Source organism: Myotis yumanensis, unplaced genomic scaffold (assembly GCF_028538775.1).
Source record: "Myotis yumanensis isolate MYYU_CA2020_CCGP unplaced genomic scaffold, mMyoYum1.0.hap1 SCAF_12, whole genome shotgun sequence".
Lineage (NCBI taxonomy): Eukaryota > Metazoa > Chordata > Mammalia > Chiroptera > Vespertilionidae > Myotis > Myotis yumanensis.
In genome coordinates this window covers 43,041,455-43,068,686 of record NW_027223763.1, presented here as the reverse complement: position 1 = coordinate 43,068,686, position 27,232 = coordinate 43,041,455, and the positions used below count along the sequence as shown (strand labels likewise).

General features: G+C 36.6%; 1 protein-coding gene across 1 annotated transcript in view; it reads right to left on the bottom strand.

Moving 5' to 3' along the window:
- Window positions 1-27,232, bottom strand: part of PTAR1 (protein prenyltransferase alpha subunit repeat containing 1) — a 53,893-nt gene that overhangs the window by 13,311 nt on the left and 13,350 nt on the right. Inside the window, exons 3-6 of the mRNA XM_070431524.1 lie at window positions 15,898-15,964; window positions 6,348-6,452; window positions 4,308-4,521; window positions 272-576 (exon numbers count right to left, since the gene is read on the bottom strand). Coding sequence (XP_070287625.1) covers window positions 272-576; window positions 4,308-4,521; window positions 6,348-6,452; window positions 15,898-15,964 — 691 coding nt within the window. The remainder of the gene's footprint in view (window positions 1-271; window positions 577-4,307; window positions 4,522-6,347; window positions 6,453-15,897; window positions 15,965-27,232) is intronic.

Sequence of the window (27,232 nt, the reverse complement as noted above, 5' to 3'; positions counted from 1 at the left end):
TTTTTGTTTGGAAGTAACATATTATTCTGTTGTACAGTCAAGGGTGAATACCACCATGCTAAGCTGTAGGCAAACATCTACACGAGGAAAACAATTATTGATGATGATCGTGAGGAGGATATGGTTACACAAACTCCTCCAAATCACTGAGGCAAAGTTCCACAAGCAGATCACATGTTCACCCACGCAGGCAGGCATCAGATGCAAGACCTCTGTAGGTCTCATAAGGACACACAGCTTCATGAAAGAAATGGATTTTCCCTTCTCTTACCTATGACACCAAAGGGTTTCATGTCCTGGGTAGGAATCAATAAGATCAGTGGTGAATTCAACTTCTTCCTCTAGAAGATGGGGAATATTTATCCTTGGTTCCTCTGTGGAAGCTGCTGCTGCTTCATCTTGTGGAAGAAGTAGGGCTGGCTCACTTCTCAAAGGGTTTTGCTCCAACACAGAACTGTCTTTCACAGTTTGGCTAGTCAAAGACTTCAGCAAAAACTGGCGGTAGTGAAATCCACTGTGGTCTGAAACGTGCATGGATGCCCAGTGCTTAGTAGAAGATAGTTCATCAAGAAGAATCTTGTAAGAAGAAGAAAGAAAGGTGAGAAGAGAAACTTCCCAAGTTTTTTTATTTCTCCATTAATGCCTTGCTTTGATTGTCCTTTTTGTGTGTGTTTTTGACAATGCCATTCCTACCAATATTTTGTATACAGTGTATACACAGTACTGTTGCTGAGTGGAAGCTCAGTAAATGCTAGTTTCGACATTCCCTTATAAAGTAATTGGAGATTTTACACACACACATATATGCTATAGAAAGGAAATATAAATTCAGAGGTTACTTGGATGTAAACTTTCTTTGATATTTAATGAACCTCTACTATATCTAACTTATCACAACAGACTCAATGTAATTATTTGTTCTTCACTATAAGTGCCATGAGGGCAAAGACCATGTCTGTTTTGCTCACTACTTAATTCTAAAGGCTTGGTACAAAAACATGACTCATGAGTAACAGTAAATTTTAAGAGTTCTTGAATATTACTTACTATTCATCTCAACTCACTTAACATCAATGATAGTTTTTTAAAGGTAGATGAGATGAAATTCAGCAGTGAACTGTTTACATCTTTGTGCTATCAATCCTGCAAACTAAACAATTTTAAATGGAATGAAAAAAAAAAGAAAATCAGCATTTATGAAAAATTTAATTATTTGGCAGTAACTTGAACAGCAAATGGGTACATTGATCTACCATGTTCCATCAGAGGATTTTTCAGACCAGCTAAGGAAAAAAGACATACTTGTCAACAGTGAACAATATAGACAACACAATGTCAAAAAGCTCTTTTACCTGTTTTTTAAAGGTTCCAAGCAAATGCCTTCTCCTGTACCAAGATCCCTCTCCACTTCTCACAGTCTCTTTTCTTCCCTAGAAGAAATCTTTTCCTCTTCTGAACCTCCATACTTCTTGTGGGTTTCACCATATATATTATAGAATTTTCTGTGCAACTTTTTTATCCCATCAAACCCTACAAGTTCTTTAAGATCCTTATCTGTCCCTATATCCACTGGCCTCAGAGTGGACATGTAAGTATTCTATGACTGACTGAATAAACAATTTAATGAATGAAGTGACTAGTACTGAGGGATAAGCTTATTCCCTGCTAGGATGGTTAAGTTATACCAGTGAAATGTTTTAAATCCTAAAAGAGTTTATTCATAGCCACATAAATTTATTATAGAGGCTACCTCTGGTGAGTCATGAAGAAATAAAAAACAAGACTGTTTATTAGATTTAAAAGGTGAGCAAAATAGAACCAGATAAACTTCTAGCTGAAAAAAACAAAACTAATCTTAAGGTTATTACATTATTGAAGAATTAGGCAGCAGGACATGTAGGCTATAGTACAACAGATTTTAAATGCCGAAGTGTTTTCCACAGTGGGTACACCATTTCACATTTCTACCAACAAAGTATAAGGGTTTCAAATTTCTCTACATCTTCGTCAACACTTGTTATTGTCTGTCTTTTAAATTTTATCCATCCTAGTTGGTGTGAAATGGTATCAAACTGTGGTTTTGATTTGCATTTCCTTAATGGCTCAGGATATTGAACATCTTTTCATGTCTTTATTGGATATCTATTTATCATTTTTGGAGTAATGACCTCTGCTCAACTGTCTTTCCTCCCCTCCCACCCTAGAAATGAGAATATTTTAAAATTTACCTAACTATATGTTCACTTAAACACACAAACATCACAGGGAACATGAAATAGAAAATTAAAACGTCTCATAACTCCACTCTATAGCATTGATAAACATTTTTTATTCTCTAACCATTTTTGAATAGAAAGCTAACAAATGCTTATTATAGAAAAATACAAGAAAATATATCCATAACAGTACTTTGTGTGTATGTGTATGTAATACATATATATATATATATATACACATATATATGTGTGTGTGTGTGTGTATATATATATATATAATCTGTTGAACACTTGCAATATGCCAGGCACTGTTCTAAACACTTTAAAATCACATTCAATGCTAATAATATATTAAGAAATTATATTAGGTCCATTCTCATATTTAGTATTATATCCTTAAACTATAATGAACATTTTTCTTATCTTCCAAAATACAATTTTACTAACAACAAAATATTATAACATGTGATAGATTGGACTGTAACTAAACCCTCATTACTAGTGGGTTAGACTAGTTTTTCACAATTATAAACAGTACTTTCATCTATCAAATATCCATACTTAATATAATCAATGTTTGTTGAGTGCTTAGTACAAGCACTTGCGAATAGCCACTTTATGTGGATTCTCCCATTTAATTTATATCACTCAATGTAGTAGGAATTTTCATCTTTCCTATTTTATAGATGAGGAAACTGAAGATTAGAGAGGCTAAGACACTTCCTCAAGGGCACACAGCAAATTGATGGCAGTTTTCAAATGAGGTCTGCATGACCACTGAGTGGAACCTTTTGCTGCTACACCATGCTGCATCTCCCATTATTTCTTTAGCATGAATTCCTAGAGGCAGAACTGCAGGATTAGACATGTTGACCTTCAGTAAGATTATAGCAATTTCTTTAATGCTTGTTTCCATAACCTCATCAATTCTAAGATATCAACACTTTAAGAAATCACTTTGCATTTTCTAGTTAAAAAAAAAGGCCAGTTCATTTTATATGTATTTTTAAGCTGCTCTAGGCTACTGGTACTTTTATGATTACTTTCTCTGACGGAAAAAGCATGATCTCCTTGCTCAATGGCTTATAAGAGCAGAAAGGGGATTTTGCAATGTCAGCACTCTTTACTGAGAGCAAGAGACACCACAGTGGCAGTGATGACAGGAAAAGCAGTCTCCCCAAGGGCAAGGCTAGCTGACAGCATGTGAGCCTAGGATTGTGAGCCTAGCAGTGGACTCAAGCAGCTGAGTCAACACACCGTCTTCAACACCAGATGGTCTAAAGTAACCAAGAATTTCACCTTGGCCCCAAGTTCCTGATTTTGTGAGAATGTCACCATAAAAGGATCATATCTAGGCAGGAAAGCTTCCGAAGACTTCACAGCTCACCTGGACTTGGCCTTCCTCTTTTTCCTTAACTCTCCTCAACCCCCACACATTACCAAGCCGTGGAGCGAAAGTGACTGGCTCTAAGCACGCAATAGCTCCCTCAACCCACCAGATAACTTGCAATCATTCCTCCAGACTCTCATGAGCCCAGCCTGGATGAGGAGTAATTTCTGTGCTCCCACTGAACCTGCAGCTTCCCCTGGTTCCTGCAAATGTAACATTGCTTTCTAACTGTTGGTATCTGCTTCCTCAATTAGATGTTCAATTTGTTGAGAGCAAGCTCTGTCTTTACACCACAGTCAGTACTATTTCATGAGCAAATTGCGGTGAGTTGACCTAGCAATCTGGTAGCCAGTTTCACCTACATTTCCTTTCTGTGGGGAACAGAGAAAAGAACTAAATTTTAGTGAGCCTCTACTATTAGGTGCCCAGTACTTTACACACATTAACTTAAGTAATTTTCATAATAATCCACCAAGGCAGAAAGTAAAGCTCCTGTTTTAAGATGAAAACATTAAAGCCTTACTTTCCACAGACAGCTAGTAGGGCCAGACTCTAAGCCCAGATCAAGTAATTCTGTCTTAGCTCTTTCCTCTCCATTAGGCGTCTCCCCTCCTGAAGCATAGAGCCATATCACCTAGAGAGGAAGGGCTACTCCTCTAAAATCGTTGGCCTAAAATCTGCCAGAAGTGAAAACTCCCTACCTTGACATCTAGCTTGGCCAGGTGCTGTAAAACCCAGATGCGATGGGACCAGGCATTATAGTTGCTTGGGTATCTCCCTGCCGCTTCACCACAGACCTCCATCTCTTCTCGTATTAGTCGCTGTGTCCTTTCTGCAGGAATTGTTCCCAAGTTTCCTTTGGTCACAAAGGAAGGCAAGGAGGTTTCCTGAAGTAGCTGCTGTAGCACCCATCGTCTGGTAGGGTAGCATGTGGGAAAGAGAATGAGGAAAGAACATAAACCAGAGAGAAAAACAAAATTTTCTTTTTCTTAATTTAATTTCCATTCACAGATAATAAAAATAATACCTGTCTATAATCCCAATGTGTGTGTGTGTGTGTGTGTGTGCGTGTGTGTGTTTTGGAGGGATGCGGGGGAACTGTTTTTGTTTTAAAGACATAGTTAACTTTAGCAGCATTTAAAAAGAGGAAAGACAAGAGGAAGAAAAATCTTTCTAAAATGTTACAATTTGTCAAAAAGAAAATGCCATCAGTTACAAAATGACAACTCTAAACTCCATTTGAAGATATGTGAAGTCAACTGGTGAGTGAGTATGTGTGTGTTGTAGTGGTAGTTGGTGGGAGAGCAGATATAATTAATGGCTGGTAAATGCTAGAAGAGGAATCATGGTTCTGTATTTAATTACATACGAATGCCTCATCCTATGTGTATTTGTTTGCAAACTAGAAACTGCATTATGACAGCTTTCATTAAGCAAAATTTCCATATTATAGTATAGAATCTAGAGGAAATAAATATATTATAATTAGTGAGACCATCAAGGTTTTAAAAGGTCTTTATCTATAGATTTTCCCCTTGTCTATTTTTAAGATTTTCATTTGCATACATTTAAATGAAATTCAATAACGTGTCTCAACCACTTAATGTCTTTAGGTTTTAACAAATATTTTCTCATAAAGCATTATTTTAGATTAAAAATTTCTAACATAAAAGTACAAGAAATTGCATAGGAAAACTATTTTTTTCATTTTCAAATAACAGTTTTAGTGCTTAACAAAACCTTGCTTTATAAAATATTAGCCAAGCCAACAGATTGACCGATGCATATTTAATAATTCCATTCCCCTGCCACCATCCCTTTCCAGACCTCTACACACACAATCATATACCTCTGAAGTCTGCTATCACAATTTCCACTAAGAAAGAAAATACAACTGATTAGATGGTTTGGAGGTAGCTCATTGGCAATGCTAGCCAAAGGCAAGATTATAGCTAAGATATTTTCAACTAACTGTAAGATCTTAAAAAATGCTCAGAATTTAAGCAAAGTTTTAAATGGCTTAATAAACTGAGAACAGACTTCTTCAGAGAATTTTTCCACCGACCCAACCAGCAAGCTCACACCTATCCTTTTAGTCATTACAGTGGTTACATGGAGTTCAAAAGAAAGATGATTCCAGACAGCCAGGATAGTAAAAAGAGTTCTTATGTGCACTTTGGCTATGTGCCTCAGGCCTTTAACCTAAAAATATTCTTTGCATTTATGGTCTTAGCAACCTCTGCTTACCCATATACCATTCATTTCAGCTGCACTTATTTTCTTTATTTGCTTATTTTAAATAACCACAACCATCACCACCGCCATTTTTACCAAGAACACAATTGAATTAATTATAAAACGTAAGCTTTCTATTTGAATATCTAAATGCAATTTCCATGACTCCATAAGAATGTTAATAATAATGGTTAAAATTTATTGAGTATTTAATGTGTGCCAGGCACTGTGGTAGTATTTACATGTATTACTCATATAAACTCAGCTATTAACTCTGAGATAGGTGTAATTAATATTCCCATTTTACAAAAGAGAAAACTGAGGCTTGAACAGGTTAAATAATTTCTAAAAATCACACAGGTAGCAAGTGCTGGCATCAAGATTTAAACATAACTTGACTTTAAAATTCATTCTCTGAACCAGTATGTGACCTGGTTTCACACACTATGTTTTCTCCAGCCATTCTGAATCCTACGTAAGAATCCTAAGGTGTACATTAACCACACCTGTGAATCCATGTTTCTGGACTCTTTGGAAACTTAGTTAAGGCCAGTTTTCCCAGATGTAAATCCTTAATTGGATTTAAAGTGCCAGAGAGGATCAGCTCTTTTCTGTAAAAGAAAAATAAAAAGAACCATTACTTTATCTTTCTATCCAAACATATTGTATGGGTATTAATATAACCTCATTGAGAAGTGAATTTCCAAAAATTTTTGAAAAAAGAAAGAAAACAAAACTCATACATGTCACATACAGTAATCAAGAATGTATTCTCATAATCTTAAAATAACAAATAAAAGCTTTAAGTCGGTGGTGGACCTTTTAGTTATCTATTTGGAAGAAGGCCAAGGGGTTTGCAAACCTTACAAGGCCTGACATCAGTATCTGTAGGGCAGCTCCAAAATGAGGCAAGGATTGTCCAGCTTCCTAAGTAGGACTTAATATGGCCTGGTTCATTAACAAAAAAATACACATACAACTAACACAGTATGATTGAGATGTAATCTCAATTACTATTTTTATTTTTGAATTTTCCCTCTACCTTTCCTCATATGCATCTACCTTTTAATATATATATATATATATATATATATATATATATATATATATATATATAATTTTAAAAATTGATTTCAGAGAGGAAGGGAGAAAGAGAGAAACATCAATGATGAAAGAGAATCATTGATCAGCTGCCTCCTGCTCGCCCCTCATGGGGAATCTAATCCGCAACCCAGGCATGTGCTCTGACTGGAAATCCAACTGTGACCACCTGGTTCACAGGTTGACACTCAACCACTGAGCCATGCAGGCCAGGCTGCATCTACCTTTTAATTTTATATTCTGCTCTTATATGTTTGTTCCTATATGAACATTACATTTATTTAATCCTCATCCGAGGATACTTTTTAATGTTTTGTTTTTAATATGTTTTTATTGATTTTAGAGAGAGGAAGGGAGAGGGAAAGAGAGATAGAAACACCCATGAGAGAGAAACATCCATGGGCTATTTCTTGCATGCCCCTACTGGAGATGGAGCCTGCAACCCAGGCATGTGCCCTAACTACCTGGAATTGAACCAGTAACCTTCTGATATATGAGCAAACTGAGCCACATAGGCCAGGTGAGGATATATTTTTATTTATTTTATTTATCTATTTATTTATTTACTTACTTACTTACTTATTTATTTGAGAGAATGGAAGGGAGGGGGAGAGACAGAGAAAGAGAAACATCGATGTGAAAGAGACATGGATTGGTTGCCTCCCATATGCAACCCTGACCAGGGATCAAGCCCACAACCTTTTGGTATGCTGGCCGACACTCCCAACCAACTGAACTGTATGAACATTTAAGTGGTCAAATGGTATTCATTCAGTAGCTATGCTGTTAATTATGGTCTTCCCTATGTTAGACATTTAGGTTGCTTCCAAGTTTTTGCTACTCTAAAATAATTCTGAAACAAAGAGCTTTGTGCTTATGACTTCTTTTGTTTGTACTACCACTTAGGGTAAGTTTCCAAAAGGCATATTACCAGGTAAAATACCTGCATGGGTCTTATTACACTAGACCACTTTTGAAATATAAACAGAAGTAAGAGCTATGTGAAATTTTTATTTTTAAAAAGTGTTCCAAGCTTCAATGCAGTATAAAGAATGTCATGCAAAAGTGCTCCCCATACTTCTCAGGTAAAAACGATTTAGGTTTAGGTTTAATTTCTCAGATAAGTTTTTATAAGTTCTGATATTAATTTTCAATGTATTATTATTTTATAATGAAACTAGGTCATTTGCTAATATTTCTTAATCTTGAAACATCCTTCCTGTTGTAGGGCTGATTACATATATTTTAGGGAAAAGTAATCCCAACAAAACCAAAGCCCAGCATGTATACCTCACCTACTTAGGTGGATTAGTTCCTAAATACCACAATACATTTTCTTTCCAACAGCAACATACTATTTCTAACCTTTTATTTGAAAAGAAAAATAACTTCCTTTTTAATGAAAATACTTAATAAGTGATAATAAATACTTGTATTTTACAATCATTTCACTCTATAAAAAATAATATGAAGGTGTATATATGGCTGCTTTAGTAGATGAAATTATTGACTATTTTTCTTCCAATGTACAGGAAACCTGTATCATCTTAAAAGAATATTTAATGCAACAGCCAATTACTTTTGCAGTCCTAGATCCTTTTTCTTCTGAAATCGGTAAATGTTTTGTTCATACAATAAGTCAGGTTACCTATATAAAGAAAGGCACAATACTGCTCTATGTAATTTTAAGTACTTTGTAGAACAGATTCTCAAATTAGGATCCCTGACTACATCATCATTTGAAACTGTTGAGAAATAAAGTCTCAGGCCTCATCCTAGACCCACTGAATCAAAAACTCCAGTGGGCAAAGCAATGTGTTTTAGCATGCCCTTGGGTGGTGCACACTAAAGGTTAAAAACCATTTCCGTAAATAACTTATTGTATTAAGTATAATTTCCATTTACTAATTTTAAAACCTCTCCTTATTTACAATTGCTTAACTATATTCCCATGGATGTCTATAAACAAAGGGACATTTAATTTTCTTCAGTAAATAGGAAGTTACCTTACAACTAAATCTTTATAAAGTTTCTTAAATTAGGTGTGCTCTCTTAATTTCTTTATTTGAACAACAAAGTAGTATTTGAGAAGACATCTTAGCTTAAAATAACCTCAATCAATGGTGTATATATATATATATGCTTAAAAAGATCACCTAATAGAATCATAAAAAAGGGAGCAAAATTTTAATATCAATTTAATAAACATTCCTGGGAACAGGACCGAAAAAACATTTTAGGTGTTAGATATTGTCATAAACTAGTTTTTAAAGATTACCTGAAAATGGAATACGGAAGGTGGTTAAGTTATGGCTACCACATAACCTAGAGATACAATAAAAAATAAACTGCTCTAATGTATTTAAGTAGGAATCTAACTTGAGATAAAATTTCCAGTCGCATATGAACTGTAAGCAAAGTTTTAAATAAAATGTTAAGTTGCTCATTATATTTGAATATCTAAATATTCAATATAATTAATATTGAATTATTATATTAATAATGTATAATTGTTTACAATAATTCGTAATAATTCATAATTATTATAATTATTAATTTACCACAGAGGTCAATTATGCTCCACTCCTTGGATTCAAGAAGTGCTGTATCTCAAACAACTTAGATATAAGTAAACTGCTAGATAACTAAAAAAAATTAGTGATCACAAAAAGATTAGTGATGACCAAGTTACTGATGTCAGTAGCCATCAGTTTGAATTAAATTGTTTAATGAAATGTGAGTAGGAAATTAAATTTATGTGTTAAAATATTTCACGTTATTTTCTAGGTATATAACTAAATTGAAAAATTAATTATCATAAGACATTTGATTATTTCATGCACATATTGGTATTAGCCTAAAACAATCTTTTTTTGGACTTTTTAATAAATTGAGGAAATGGAGTACTGCCTTAATTGAGGTGGCTTTATTTTCAGACATACGGAATAAGCTGTGCTTCTCTATCTATCCTACAAGAATTGGGTGGTAAGCTAATATGGGAAGAAGGAATAAAGTGAGGGTCATCAAATAAATGTGAGGGGAACTAACTAGAAAAGCGAAAGACACCTGTGCTGTTTTGGGAGAAGAGAGCACGGGTGATAAGGAACAGTGCCATGCTACATGGGAAACCGTGTTGTGGGATGAAATTATGTGAGGATTTTTTTTTTTAACAAAGTGGGAGAAGGGAGTAAACTAAGAAATTTTAAGAAACAATACAAGGTAGAATTATAAAAGGAATGAAGTTTTTCACACAGATTATTCAAGCAATAAAAATTACTCCTTTAAAATTTTTGCTGCATATTTTACTTTCTGATTAAAGAGAATATGGAAAAATCTCATCACTTTCCCTTGAAAACTTTAATTTTTTGTGATCGCTAATTGTTACAAAGACTAGCTAGTCCTGAAGCTAAAAAAAAATACCCATGGAGCATCCAGGGGTTACTAAGGTGAGTGGTGTGCTTTATTCCTCTATATGTTACTGTATTTTTATACTTCTGCAAAGTTTATCTTAATTTTTTTTACATTTTCCTCTCTATTGCAAACTATTAGTTACTGCTTCTCTCTGCTGTCATTCTAGTCAAAATTTGTAGGAGACCAGGGTACTTGTCTATGACTAAACCTCCACTGGTTAACTCAGTAATTGGCACATAGTAGATACTGAATAAACAAATGCTACCTTTCCCCTCAATCTTCAGTTATTCTGTCTGAAATGACAATAAATAATAATAAAAGTCATCCTTATAAAAACTACCATTTATTGAACTTCTCCTGAGTCAGGCACTATGTTAATTGATTTGCATATATTATCTAATTTAATTCTCACAATAATCCTATAAGTATTATGTTGAACCACGTGAAATGCCAATATTCAATTGTTTTTTGAAATAAACCTTTTATTTTAGAATTCTTTTTAAAATTGACAAAATTTGTAAGCATAGTAAGGAGAATTCCTGCATGCCATTTACCCAGTTTCCTCTATTGTTAACATATTATGGTACATTTGTAATAACTGATGAACCATTATTGACAGATCACTATTGGAACCATGCTTTTTTTGGAATTCCTTAGCTTTTACCAAATGCCCTTTTTCGATTCCAGGGTCCTATCCAGTATAGCATATTACATTCGACTATTATGTCTCCTTAGGTTCCTCTTGATCCCTCAAGTATACTCAGGTATACCTAATTTTTAATGGCCTTGACAGAGTACTGATCAGGTATTTTGTATGTTTTCTCATGGTAAGACTAGGATTGTGAGTTCTGAAGAGGAAGAGACCACAGAGGTAAAGTGCCATTTTCATCACATCCTATCAGGGGCACATAATAGCACGGCTTGTCATTGTTGATGTTGACCTGGATTACTTGGCTGAGGTAGTGTATACCAGGTTTTCTCCACTGCACTTTTTGGAAGTCACACTTGAGTAGGAAATTATACTCCCCTCCTTGAGGGGGGTCATCAAGGCAAATTATTCGGAAATCTTCTATATAGCGAATTTGTCTATTGTGTCCTATTTATTTGTTTATTTATTCAATCATTTATTGATGTGAGTATGAACTTACAGATATTCATTTTATACTCTGGGGTATAAGCCAATATTATTTTATTATTCAACTTATTCCAGCTTTGGCTCATATTATTTTTGAGCACTTCCTGACTACTTCCTAACTTCCTGGCCTTGTGAAATATTCCAGGTTCATCTTGTATGTTCCCTGCTCTGGTTTTAAAATCAGCCATTTTCCCAAGAAGCCCAGTTCTTTCTATTAGAGACTGGTATTAGAAACCAGGATATGAATGCTTGGATTTCATCATCTTTGATCTACAAAAACAACAATTTCATATGGTGCAATCTAATATTAACTCAATTTTACAGATGGGGAAACTGAATTAGGAAGAGATTCAATAACATGATCAAGGTCTCCAAGCTCAAAGTGTCAGAACCAAAAATTAGATCCATAAAGTTACCAATTTAAATCAATAGGCCATGAGTAAAGGACCCAAATCACTGGAGCTTGTTGTCAGCTACTCTAGTTGCTCAAAGATGTTCTGCTTACTCTATGTGCAGACTGTTGGAAAAATAGGACATTGTTATGAAGTCAACCTCTTTCATCAAGTAATTCACCAATTTTCAAAGCAAATTCAAAGAAAACAAAACAGGAGAGAAAAACAGAAGCAGCTGTCACTTTTTTCTATAACCAGATGGATTTTTAAACTACATGCATCACTCACTCTAACCTCAGGATATCGGTTCAAAAACTTACTCTTGCCTGTATTTTTTTTCCTAAGACTGAAACACCTATAAATTGAAGTACCAATGTGCTATACCAGCTTTTAGCAGTTTATAAAATGCAGTCAAAATCTCTCAATTCTTCCCAGAGTTCCTGCAGAAGAAATACACCAACAATTAAACATAAAATGTTAAGTCTTTGGTTTGCAAAAGATCGTACAGGGTTAGATCAGTTTACTTCCAAAGCTGGTTGTTTTTTCTTCGCTATGTATTCATGATTCCATGTCTTCATATGTCAATCAATCTTACTAATACAAATTAAAATTTACTAGAACAGCCCTAACTGGTTTGGCTCAGTGGATAGAACATCAGCCCTCGAACTGAAGGGTCCCGAATTCAATTCTGGTCAAGGGTACCTTGGTTGTGGGCTCAATCCCTAGTCGGGGGAGTGCAGAAGGCAGCTGATCGATGTTTCTCTCTCATCGATGTTTCTAACTCTCTATCACTCTCCCTTCCTCTCTGTAAAATCAATAAAATATATATTTTTAAAAATTCACTAGAACACATATCTACAATGTTTTTTAAAAAAAATCAAAATTTCCTTTCTACTTATCTGGCAAAAAACTTTCCCAATAATCTTCCTAGAATAAGTTCAAGATTAATCGCTATTAACATCACTGAAATTATTTTATAGAACAATTTCATTTCATAAGACCAAACCACATATAATAAAAAAAAGTCCATTTCAAAAGAATCATAAAAACTAAATCTCTTGAGAAGTTAATAGGTTTTGTCCAAAGTTGTCTGCTAGTTAATTGATGAAATAGGACTTAAGATTCATATATCTTAAGACTAGGTTCTTTCTCCTCCACTGAATTATATATATGTGTGTATGTACATGTATGTACATACATTATGCTAGTAGGAATTTTTTTTTGTTTAAGGATTTTCAATTTCTCTCTAATGAGGAATATGAGAACATGAATAAAAATGGTATTCCCACTTCTCTATTACCTTCCTTTCTTTTTCACTGCATTTAAATATTTTCAGTGAGTGCCCTGACCACCTTACTCAGTACCTCCAAAATATTACAATTTCAACACGTAATCAATATAAAAATTAGTAATAAGATATTTTACTTTAGGGGTACTAAGGCTTCAGAATCTGCTGTAGTTTACACTTATAGCACCTTTCAACTGAGTCACATTTCAAGGGCTCAATAGCCACATATGGCTAGTGGCTACTATATTGGGCTGTGCAACTCTAGAAAACTGTAGTGTAAGCAGTGCTCAGTCTTTGGACTGGGTCTCTTTTCTACCTATACCCACTTCTTTGGGTATCTCAAACAATCTCAGGGCTTTAAATACCATCTATTTTCCAGTGATTCCCAAATTAACATCTGGCCTAGAACGCTCACCTGAATTTTAGATTCATACACAACAAGCTAGACACAAACCTAACATCCCAAAATGACTTGCCAACCAGCAGCCCCACCTAAATCTGCTCCTCTTCTAGATGTCCCCTTTTCAGTAAATGGCAACTCCGTCCTTTCAGTTGCTTAGGCCCAAAACCAGAGTCAAACTTCACCCTCTTGATTCTCTCACATCCAATTCATCATCTATGTCTTTAAACCGGATTATTAAATACAGTATAAGCTTATACAGTTTATAAAATAGGTGAGAATCTTATGACTTCTGACTTCCCTGCTGAGCTCATCTTATAAGTTACCAGTATCTCTTAGCTAAATTATTCTTTCCCTCTTTCATGCTACTCCAGTTACACCGGACTCCTTGCTGTCCCAGAACACCCAGGGACAATTCAGATGACTGGGGGCTTTTTCACTTGCTGTTCCGTCCACTTGGAATGCTCCTACCCCAGAATCCACAAAGACTGATCCCTGATTTCATGCAGTCTTTACTCTAATGTCTCCTATTTCGCACTGCAATACCACTCTTTCTTTTCTCTTTCTGGCCTTCCCTATTCTTTTCCCAGCTTCTCCCCATAGGATTTGCCAACACATGATCTATTATATATTTTACTTGTGAATGTCCTTATTGCTTTTCTTCTTATTATTAGAATAAAAATTTCATAAGGACAGGGATTTTTGTTTGTTTTATTCTTGGTTTTATTCCCAGTGCCTAGAACCTAGCACACAATAATTATCAATCAATATTTGATGAATGAAAAAAAAGTTGTCAAGAATTGTGTGGATTAAATAAGATAATGTATAAAGTTGTAGTATGGTCCTTGGAATATAGTAGCCACTCATAAATATTAGTCTATTCCCTACTGCTGTGGTGCTTTCCATAAAAGAAAATGAGAATTATAAAATTACATATATTTTGAAGCTATATAACTCACTCTTTATATCTGATCATTAATTATTCAAAAGACAATTTAAAAAAGACGTATCGTAAAAGTTACCTAAAATTTAAAAAATCAGTTAAATACAAAATTTCAGCAGATATTAAAAAATACTAACTCAGATTATAACCTTGCTTAAAATTCACAGAAAATTAAATGAAGACGCTGGCCAGTTTGGCTCAGTGGATAGAGCATCGGCCTGTGGACCAAAGGGTCCCAGATTCAATTCTGGTCAAGGGCACATACCTTGGTTGCAGGCTCCTCTCCAGCCCAGGCCTCGTGCAGGAGGCAACCAATCGATGTGTTTTGCTCACATCGACGTTTCTCTCTGTCTTTCCCTCTCTCTTCCACTCTCCCTAAAAATAAAAAAAATCAATGGAAGAATATCCTCGGGTGAGGATTAACAAAAAAATAAAAATAAATAAAGAAAAGAAAATTAAATGAAGTATTATTTAAGTAATCTTAAAAGACAAAAAGTTAGAATCCATGGCTTTTCTCTATAGAAAAATTAAAATGTATTCACAATGTTCATTGAGACTTCACTTTTATTTATCTACTAGAGGCCCAATGCACAAAATCCATGCAAGGGGCTTGGACCCTGCTGCCATGGCAGCTGCCTCGGGCCCTGCCCACCATGGCAGCCACCTCTGCCTCAGCCCTTGCAGCCCTGACTTCACACAGAAGGTCGTCTGGAAGGATGTCTGGTCTAATTAGCATATCACGCTTTTATTATATAGGATAATTTGTATCCTGCCTTCCTCTTAAGAGATTTGTGTTAGTCTAAGGAACCACCAGTTTTTAAAAACCATATATATTGAAAAACATGAACCTGGTTTGAATTGTAATAGTTCGATCAAGTATTTGTGTTTAAAGCTACAATAATAGAATTAAAGATATCAATAAAATATGACCTCTCTCTAAAACAACTGAGTGCCAGAGTCTGCAGGTGATTTGCCCACAGAGGTCCCAATGTTAGTGACTAAACTGAGATTACAAGTTTGTGGCCTTGAATGCTCACTCCACACACTGTAATGCTTCTCAAATATACTAACCAGGGTCTTACTTGTCAACCAACTATGCTGATTGCCCCTACTTCTCTTAAAAAGAAAGGAAAATAAAAGCAGGTATCAAATGGTATACTGTAACTCAACATGATGATTTATATTTCAGGAAAGAAGTTTATAGAGAACAGACATAAATATGCAAAAAGGGGCAAAGTGTATGTTAAAATTTTCATGGGCTTATTATAAAGAACGAGTAGAAGATGCCATGGACATATGGTTTATATTTCATTTTACAACTCATGGGGCTTGTATGTCTTCAGAAATTTGGACAACTTCATTTTATCACTGATAAGAATGACATACCTCACGTTCCATGCCGTGGTAAAGTCTGGGTTTAGAAGCAGCAGGGTGCGTGTGACATCTATCAGTTCTAAAATAAAGAGAAGTCATATTAAAAACAAATAGTCCTATCCTTTAAAGCTCGGCTTCTCTTTAAGGTCTTCATTTTATTTTATATAGAAATATATGCTCACATTATACTGACATATAGATCTCATGTCACAGTAATTTTAATGATAGCTATACCTTGTTCTAAGCCAGTGATGGCGAACCTTTTGAGCTCAGTGTGTCAGCATTTTGAAAAATCCTAACTTAACTCTGGTGCCATGTCACATATAGAAATTTTTTGATATTTGCAACCACAGTAAAACAAAGACTTATATTTTTGATATTTATTTTATATATTTAAATGCCATTTAACAAAGAAAAATCAACCAAAAAAATGAGTTTGCGTGTCACCTCTGACACGCGTGTCATAGGTTCGCCATCACTGTCTAAGCTGTCAGGGATAAGGAGATTATCCTCAAGATTTTCTTCTACTTATGATAAGTATAACTCTTTCTTAAAAGTTGACATTGAAATAACTTTATAATACAATATGCCTATAAAGAATAATCAAATCAACCTCTTAATTCTTTTAGTAGTTTCTGGTACTAATTTAATATTTACTGAAGAAAAGAAACACAATTTCTATACCACTATTCATTTAATTCCACAAATATTTCAAGAATTGACTGCAAATTTTCAAAAGGAAAAAAATAATCACTCATAATCAACTAATTTAACACAATTCATTCATATTCCCCTTTGAAGACTATCCTTTGTTACACACATTTTTACATAATTATAGCAATGATATAGTTTTGTTACATATTTTTCATTCAACATTATTGCATATGCATTCTCCTACATTGCTACAGTATGCATTTTTAACAGCTGTGAAACAATCCCATAGTTTAATATGCTATCATTTATCTTATACTTTAGGGTGTTTCCTGTTTGCTTTTATTGTTATAGATAATATTGTAAAAATATTTTAATACACATTTTTTGTCTGGTAGATTATTTTCTGTGGATATTCTTCTAGGAGTAGAACTACTGTCAAACAATACAAATACCAGCAAGGCTCCTACTAAACATTTCCAAATTGTCTTCCAAATGTACTGTATCTATTTATATAACATGAATGTACTTAAGTCCCTGTAACTCCAATCTATATAATTATAGTAAAGAAATGAATGTGATAAATAAAAAATTATACTTTGATTCTGTCTTAATTTATATATTTAATTTCCAATCACTAATATGAACTTTTTTTCATTGTTTACTATTTTCATCTTATAAACAGCCTATTCATATTTACTAGATTTTTGTCTATCATGGTCTTGACATAATTCCTATATATTCAAATAAGCTCCATAAGCCTATATTTAATAGAATGAAATGAGTAATATTTAGATATACTGTCTTCATTTTACTAAAACTGAAAAGAGAATTTTAGGATTAAGATGATCAAGCTAGGGCATAATACTAAATTAATGAAACATATACCAAGCTCATATTAAATGCTAAGTAAATAAAATAAGAAAACTGGCCCTAACTGGTTTGGCTCAGGGGACAGAGCGTCGGCCTGCGGACTGAAGGGTCCCAGGTTCGATTACGGTCAAGGCCATGTACCTTGGTTGCGGGCACATCCCTAGTAGGGGGTGTGCAGGAGGCAGCTGATCATGTTTCTCTCTCATCAATGTTTCTAACTCTCTATCCCTCTCCCTTCCTCTCTGTGAAAAATCAATAAAATATATTTTTTTAAAAAAATAAGAAAACTGGTATAATTATTTAGCATTATTGTGTACCAGGCAAAAGTACTTTATTTACATTATTTCAAATTCTCACGATCACGATCCAAGATATTCTTGTTTCACTTTACAGACAGGAAAAGTGATATTTAGAGAATTTAAGTATTTTGCCTATAGTCTCTCAATTAATGTGTGGCAAGATCAGCATATGACAGCTTTAAATAACTCAATTATACGACAATTGAAATATCTGTCTATAATAAATAATTGGGACATTCTCAGTGTTTAAGAAAAATAAATTTTTTAAATCTAAAAACAAGCACACATATATGCATCCCTACAGTCATTTTAAAATACTCTAGCAAAAAACAATCATTCCATTCTCAACCACCTCAATAAGAGATTAACATTTATTGTGAGCTTATGATTTCATTACTAATGAATATATTATAACACTTTATAAGTGAAAAACAAAAGGTAGGATGAGAACACATTTATTTTCTACCATTATCTTTATTACAAGCATTACATGTATAAACACAATCCTATATCAAAAAAGGCTTATATGCAAATCAACCGAATGGCAGAACAATTGGTTGCTATGATGAGCACTGACCACCAAGGGGCAGACGCTCAACACAGGAGCGTCTCATGGCTGGCAAGTGCAGTGGCAGTGGCAGGAGCCTCTCCTACCTCTGCTGCAGGCAGGCAGTAAGGAGTGAGGGGTCCCGGACTGTGAGAGGGATGTCTGACTGCTGGCTTAGGCCCGGTCCCCAGGGGAATCCCTGAGGGAATCTCTGGGGATCAGGCCTAAGCTGGCAGGCGGACATCCCCCAAGGGGTCCCAGACTGCAAGAAGGCGCAGGCCAGGCTGAGGGACATCCGCCCCCCCACCCTAGTGCACAAATGTCGTGCACAGGGCCTCTAGTATATCTATAAAGAATAATTTAACCTCTTCCTTCTTTTACTTTTAGTAGTTTTTGGCACTAATTTAATATTTATCAGGGAAAATAAATATAAATTTCTAAACCATTATTTATTTAATTCCACAAATATTTTAATTATTGACTATGTACAAAGATTAAACTGGGCCCTTAGAACTGAAAGAATGGATATAATGATAAATATGACCTCATCTTGCTCTCCAGAAGATTACCCTTTAGTTGGAGAGAAATGTAAACAATTATGTAAGGTAAAATGAAATAAATGTGAACTAGAAATATATGCTACATTTTAGGGACCACCAAAACAGCTGCAATTAATTCTTACTGGAGTATCCAGGGAAGGCTATCAATGAATCAGGTGAATAAGGCAGTAAATGGCATTACAGACCATGGGGAAAAAATGTTTGGCTCAGTGGATAGAGCGTCGGCCTGCGGACTGAAGGGTCCTGGGTTCGATTCTGGTCAAGGGCACATGCCAGGTTGTGGGCTCAATCCCCAATATGGGTGTGGAGAAGGCAGTCGATCAATGATTCTCTCTCATCAATGATGTTTCTCTCCCTCTCTCTTCCTCTCTGAAATCAATAAAAATATATATATTTTTTAAATGTGAGCAAAGTTTGTAAAGAGGCATGAAACTCCACATATAGTGTACTCTCAAATGGTTATGGTACCATAGCATGACTAGAGAGGGCACGGGGTATTGAAGAAATGTACCAAGAATCTAGAACCTGGTCCCAGTCTCCTTGTCAGCCTGGCCTTCCACTGCTTGCTCTTCAAGTGCTACACTCCTCCTGGACCAAACCCCACCATTCACTAAACACCTCCTACCTGCCTACCTTCTCCTCTCTGGATATAACTCAGAGTTACCTGCTTGCTATTCTCTCTGCCAGAAATGCCCTCCTATCTCTGAAAAAAAAAAATATTTTTTCTTTATTGATTTCAAAGAGGAAGGAAGAGGGAGAGAGAGATAGAAACATCAATGATGAGAGAGAATCATTGATTGGCTGCCTCTTGCATGCCCCCGACTGGGGATCGAGCCTGCAACCTGGGCATGTGCCCTTGGCCGGAATCAAACCCGGGACCCTTCAGTCTGCAGGCCGACGCTCTATCCACTGAGCCAAACCGGCTAGGGCTGAAAAAAATATTTTTTAAAGCATCTTTCTTCCTAAAGACTTTCCTGACCTACTTGGCTGGAAGCAACCTTTCATCTCTATGTTCTGTGTGCATCTTACTTTGTTATTGATCTTGATAAATATTATCCTCTTAATGAGACTGTTTTTTGGAGGCAGGTCCTCTCTAATACATCTTCAAATTACTCATTTACTCAACATAAATGAGAAAAATATGGTCTCTGCCTGGGTTCAAATCTCAGTTTTTCCACTTACTGTCTAGATAACACCTTTGAACATCAGTTTCCTTATCTGTGAAATGATGATAACATTAACCTCAGTGTTGTGAGCAATTAGATTCATTCCCTATAGCCACAGCTGTTTGACATTGGATATTCGATAAATGTTTGTTCATCTAAATACCATTGCTCCTTATCAAAAAATGAAAATTTTTTGCCCTAGCTGGTTTGGCTCAGCGGATAAAGCATCGGCCTGCAGACCAAAGGGCCCCGGGTTTGATTCCGGTCAAGGGCACCTACCTTGGTTGCAAACTCTTCCCCAGCCCAGGCCCTGGTCAGGGCTCATGCATGAGGAAACCAATCAATGTGTTTCTCTCACATTGATGTTTCTCTCTCTGTCTTTCCCTCTCTCTTCCACTCTACCTAAAAACCAATGGAAAAACATCCTCAGGTGAGGATTAACAAAACAAAAAAAAAGAAAATTTTTAACACGAATTTATAGAAGGAGTAATCATGAGGCAGATGTTCCTATAGTGAAACTGTCTAAATTTCTAAACTTGTAAAATAAACAACAAAAAACACACCTGGTTGTTAAGTAGCTATATAAAAACATTTGTATATGATGGGAAGGTCTCTAGTATTTCTTTTGAAGTCTATAATTTTTCAATCCATAATACTATCCACATAAACTGTTATTTTGTTTCTTGGACTTTCCTTTCTGTATTAAAAAAAAAAAAAAAGAAGTGTGACTCAGGGTTGTGACTATTTGTTTGTAATTCTTAATGCAACTCTCCTACCCAACCCATAAATGAAGACAAGTTCATCCTCCATGAGAGACTCTGTACAGCCGTATAAGACAAACACACAGAAAAATACCTAAGTCCCCACTTTTCATTCTGTGGTTGTGTGAAGAGAGTTAGACTAATCAAAGTAACACTTTCTTTACTACAGGGTCTCCCCCTAGCAGGGCAACAGCAGCAGTTGGGTTCAGAGCCCAGCCAGCTCTACTACTTACTGGGAAGTTCTGGACATGTCACTTTATCTTTCTGTGCTAGTGTCCTCCTCATGTAAAATAAAGCTAATAATAGTACTATTCATGGGGATATTAAATGATTCAAACCCACAAAGCGTTAGGACAGTACCTGACAGTAAGCACCCAATGGTAATTCCTGTTACAACGCTTGTATTTCCTAGCCCAGTTCCATAAACCATACTGGGGTGGGGCCCCCAGAAGGAGGAAAGGAATCTGAGCTATCTGAGCAGTGACTGCTGAGCAGTGGGGATGCTTCTCAACTTCTAAGAATCTCTGGTTTTAAAGCATATCAACAGCCTCCATCAACCATCAGTGTAATATTCAGTCCCAGGCCCTCTCCCCTCCTCTTTGACAAATCACTAACTCTTCCTGATTCAGGACTCAAGTTCAGACAGGCCTTCCTTCAGGAAGTATTCAATGTGATCCAAGAGGCGGGGATGATGTAGAATATCAGAAATGGGAAAGGGCCATTAAAGAAAAAATTAACTAGTTTGGAAATACAAAACATTTAAGGAATCATTCCTGAATTACATGTACTTTTCTGCTCCTCTTCCCCACTGGCTCTGGCTAAATGAGAGAAAGGAGACTAGTGTCTACATGCCAGGCACTGTACTGAGTGCTTTACATATACCACTTCCTGTGATCCTCACAACAACCCTCTGAGACCCACTAGTGTGAAAATAGGAAGAGGTTAAGTAAAGTGACTTTAGTGTATTGATGAACTGATTCTAAATCCAGGTCTCTTCCTGCAAAACAGATGCTATTTCCACCCCAGCACACTGTCTACAATTACTCGGCCCTCTTCGAATGAGACCTGAACCAAAGATCTAAAGATACACCAAAGATCTCTAGATAAAGATAAATGCATCTTTATTTGTCTGTAATTATTTCACTGTCTCAACATTTCATCAACTATATACTATTTTCCTTTGCAGTTTTACTAAGATGTGAGCTACTGAAATCCCTACCATTTCTTGATATTAAACAGATCTCTCTCCAAATAACAGAATATATACCAGCAAATAACTGCTCGTTACACACACGTCGGTATGTAACTAACTCATCTTCCCATCACAAGGAGAAAATGAATCGGGATACATTATATACAGGAAGGTAGCAAAATCCCACTATAACAAGGAGGGGATGCTGCAGAACAGTCAGAGAAAAATCAATAAGCTTTCTTTGCTGCCCAAGGCCAGCAGTTATGTGGCAATGATCACTGGGTTTGATAACTGTCTCTGACAGACAGGTTTTCATGCATTTAGAAATAAATCCAAGGTCAGCTTGGATTGGTTAATTGCTTTTTCCAAAATACATTTAGGTTAATATAAGAGGCTTGAGATAAAGCTACATGGTAAACACCAAAAGGTCACTTATTATAGAACAGAATCACTGAATCGATAGCCAGACTAAGCTCAAGTCTCTTGCTTATCAAACTCTTGTTATTTTTTTGATAAATGTCTGTTGAACACATAAGGTGTTGGATAAAGAAAGACAAGCCATAATCCCTTTTTCTAACAAACTAACAATCAAGCTGGGGAAAATGTTATTTAAATAATCAACTATAAAAAAACTATGGTAAGTGTTACTGTGCAAGCATTCTGAATAAAGGACTCCCACAGGCGTGCAGAGAAGTAATTACTGTCTCCTGGAGCAGTCAAAAAGGTTTTATGGGTTTGTGGGTGCTGGGTGTGTTTATGCTGGCAACCACAACAATAGTGACAACATAAGACATAAAATAAAAGCCTAATGCTAAGTGCCCAGTCGTCCGTTCAACCAATCAAAGCATAATATACTAATGATATGCTAAGGCCACTCAACCTATGATGTGCACTGACCACCAGGGGGCAGATGCTCTGACCAGTAGGTTAGCTTGCTGCTGGGTTCCAGCTGATTGGGACTGAGCGAGAGGGGCTGGACACACCCTGGAGCCCTCCCGCAGTCCTTCCCCAGCTGGACAACCTCCCACGTCCCTCCCCAGCCCCAATTGTGCACCAGTGGGGTCCCTCAGACCAGCCTGCGCTCTCTCGCAATTGGGGGCTCCTCAGGGGATGTCGGAGAGCTGGTTTCAGCCTGATCCCACAGGCCAGTCCGAGGGACCCCACTGGTGTACGAATTCATGCGCCAGGCCTCTAGTAAGACATAAACCTGGCCTCAGAAAAAAACACAGAAATAAGGCAGTAGTACACAGCAAAGTTCAAGAATGGAACAGTGTATGTTGTGGCTGAAATGTATATCAAAGGACTGCAAAACTCAAATGCTTTCAAGGTTCAAATGATGGTCAAAATGTATGAAAGCAAACCTAGTAAGTAGCAACTGACACTCTCCCTGGGTGTCTGAAGAACATGAGGAGGTTGTAGTAAAGCTTGGGACAAGCTTCCCTAGTCAAGAAAAGCAGAGGCTGTGAGCCCCAGCCAATTGGCACCATGGAGAAATTTATGCACTGAAGGCGTCTGATTTTTTAAGTGAAGATAGAAATGCAGATTTCCATGCTAATTTTAAAAGTTCATCCTGATTTCAAGTGTTTACCTAATTAAAAATAATTTTAAAAAGCCCTAGCCAGTTTTGCTCAGTGGATAGAGCATCAGCCTACGGACTCAAGGGTCCCAGGTTCGATTACGGTCAAGGGGCTTGATCCCCAGTAGGGGACATGCAGGAGGCAGCCAATCAATGATTCTCTCTCATCACTGATGTTTCTATCTCTGTCCCTCTCCCTTCCTCTATGAAATCAATAAAAATATATATTAAAAATAATTTAAAAGCATTATACAAACCAAAACAAAATATATCTGTGGGCTGGCTTTAGTTCGAGGGCTGAGAATCTACAACCTCCGATACTGAATTTGAAATAGAAGAAAAGCTATAAAAAACAGTCTGACGTTTGCTCAAAAAAATTAAAAAGAAACTGCCATTTGACCCAGTGATCCCACATGTAGGAATATGCCCTAAGAAGCCAGAAACACCAATCACAAACAATATATGCATCCCTATGTTCATAGTAGCGTTATTTACAATAGCTAAGATTTGGAAACAGCCCAAGTGCCCATTGATAGATGAACAGATTAAAAAACTATGGTACATTTACACAATGGAATACTATGCAGCTGTGAAAAAAGAAGGATCTCTTACCCTCTGAGACAGCATAGAGAGACCTGGAGTGTATTAAGCTAAGCAAAATAAGCCAGTCAGATAAAGACATGTATCACATAATCTCACTTACATGTGGAATTTAATGAACAAAACAAACTGATGAACAAAAATAGATCCAGTGACATTGAAGTGTGCAATAGGCTGATGTACTTCGGGGGGGGGGGGGGGGGGGGAAGAGATTAACCAATGAACTTATATGCATATATGCACAGCTCATGGACAGACAATAATGCGGGGAAGGCCTGGAGAGGGGACAGGAGCACAGTGGAGGGGGTCAACGGGAGGGAAAAAGGGGGATATCTGTAATACTTTCAACAATAAAGATATATATATAGGGAGAGGGAGAGAGAGATAGAAACATCATTTTTTTAAAGGAAAGGTTGGTAATGTAGGCTGGGGACAGATTGTGAAGGCCCTTAAATACCAAGCCAACTCTATTGACAATGGAGACAGCATGAACATGAAATGAGATGTGTTGTTTGTGACACTGGCTAATGGTATGGACATGGATTACAAAATAGCGATTGAAAATGGGGTAGACCAGGTATGAGGTAACAACATTTGTCCAGATGAGGAATAAGAATTGAAGAGCTAGTGATGGCTTTTAAAGAAACAGCACAATAATGGAGCAGAAATGGTGAGAAAGAGGGGAGAGCAAAAGATGATGATGGAATGGCCACACATGGAGATGGTCAAAGTGTGGGGCAGAGCTCTGCTCAGTTAAGACTCCAATGCTGTGGACTTCTCTTTTGCTTGTTTTTGTCATGGATTTCTCAAAAATCAGAATTACAGTATCATTCCTCTCCCAAACCAAATATGGCTATTATTGCATCAGATTTTTAAAAAAATATCAGTCTCCAAGCAATTAAACAGAGATGCTGTGATGGTTATTTTAGCTAAACCATGATTAAACTTGCCAGGCTATGGGTAAATTAAACGTTATTTCTGAGTGTGTCTGTGAGGGTGTTTCCAAACAAGATTAGCATTGGTAGATACAGTAGATTGCCCTCCATAATTAGGGTAAGCATCATCCAATCTGTTGAAGGCCCACCTAGGACATGAGAAGAAAGGAGGAGGAATTCATCCCTGTTTTTTGCTTCCTGTCTGTCTGCTTGAGTTAGGACTTCTCATCTTTTCCTGCCTCTGGACTGATTGAAACACTGGCTCGCTGGTTCTCAGGCCTTCAGACTCAAACTAAGTCATATCGCTGGCTTTCTTGGGTCCCCACCTTGCAGAAAGTAGATGGTGGGACTTCTTAGCCTCCATAAAAACATGCAAGCCAATTTGTCATAATAAATCTCCTTGTATATACATGTAATTTTCACCTGGTTGTTTCTCTGGAGAACCCTAATACAGGTAGATGCTTTCCAAAGATCTAAGGAATTCAGCACATGAATGAGAGCATGAATTCAGTTTGATTAAAAAGAAAAAAAATGTATCCCAAGAATAAAGGTAACCTTCATTTATAAAACACATTCTTAGGGGATGCCTACCTAAGGTTTGGCATGATCAATCACACAAATACTGACATTTCTGAAATTGTTCCGAAATTGTCCAGTTTCTTTACTTGTTCTTATTTGTATATTTTCTTAAAAAACAGTTTTCACAGCATTTTCATGAAATAACTTTTTCCAAACATTTTTTGCTTTTACTTAACAAGATTTACCTCTGTATTCTAATTGCTTCGGTTCATAAGTTTGGTAAACGACTCTTATGTTAGTCAGGATTTTCACATATCTTTTCCTGCCAAATCAGAAATTCGCTTCCATATTTTTACTGATAATAACGATACACAACCTGAGTTGTACGTACGACACTAAATTGTGCTGTCCCTACACACCAAAACAGTGAAACTGAGAACTGCTTCCATAAGGATGCAGGTTAGATGGAATCAAGCTCTATAAACATGTGAAGCTGCATCAGCACTCAGAGCTTAGATGCCAGCTATTCTTGTGAGTGCATTTAACCACATCATCTTTTGCCCGGGTCCTCCTGGGCCTATCAAGACTAAAACTACATGATGAGGAGATTTAGCAAAGCCAACTGTGCAGTGTCCATAAATGCAAGAAACAGACAGGAAAAGACTTGGAAGGGCTACAAAGAGAAGGCAGGTTGGGCCAGCACACATGAATAGGCAAAAAACAATGATCTGAAACAAAAATAGACTTTGACATTTTTTTATATATATACATTTTATTGATTTTTTACAGAGAGGAAGGGAGAGAGATAGAGAGTTAGAAACATCGATAAGAGAGAAACATCGATCAGCTGCCTCCTGCACATCTCCCACTGGGGATGTGCCCACAACCCAGGTACATGCCCTTGACCGGAATCGAACCTGGGACCTTTCAGTCCGCAGGCCGGCGCTCTATCCACTGAGCCAAACCGGTTTGGGCTAGACTTTGACATTTTAAAATGTACATTGTCTTTTCTACAAGAGTATCATTCTGCCACCCCGCCCCAAGTTAGTTATGTATTGATTCAATTATACATTTCTGTGTGCCAGAAAACATATATAGCTGTTTGGCAAAAAAATAACTTAATGGATTCATAGGGTGTTACTTTGTACCTTAATGATACTAAAACCTACTATAGAGTGATGAAATGGAGAAGGAAAGAGGATCTAACAATACAAAAATCCTTACCTTTAAGCTTATGCTTAAACTTATACCTTTAAGTTGATGCCACAAACATAAACTATACCATAAACTTAGGCATAGCATTTTAATTGAGTTTATATACAAACAAAAATATATACTATATAATAAAAGCCTAATATGCTAAGTCCAGTCATCTGTTCAACCAATTAAAGCGTAATATGCTAATGATATGCTAAGGCTGCTCAACCGCCTGCTATGACGTGCACTGAACACCAGGGGGCAGATGCTCCGACCAGTAGTTTAGCTTGCTGCTGGGGTTTGGCCGATCCAGAATGAGCAAGAAGGGCCAGACACGCCCTGGAGCCCTACTGCGGTCCCTCCCCAGCCGATTGTGGACCGGTGGGGTCCCTCAGCCTGGCCTGCACCCTCTAGAAATTTGGGACCCCTCAGGGGATGTCGGAGAGCCAGTTTCGGCCCGATCCTGCAGGC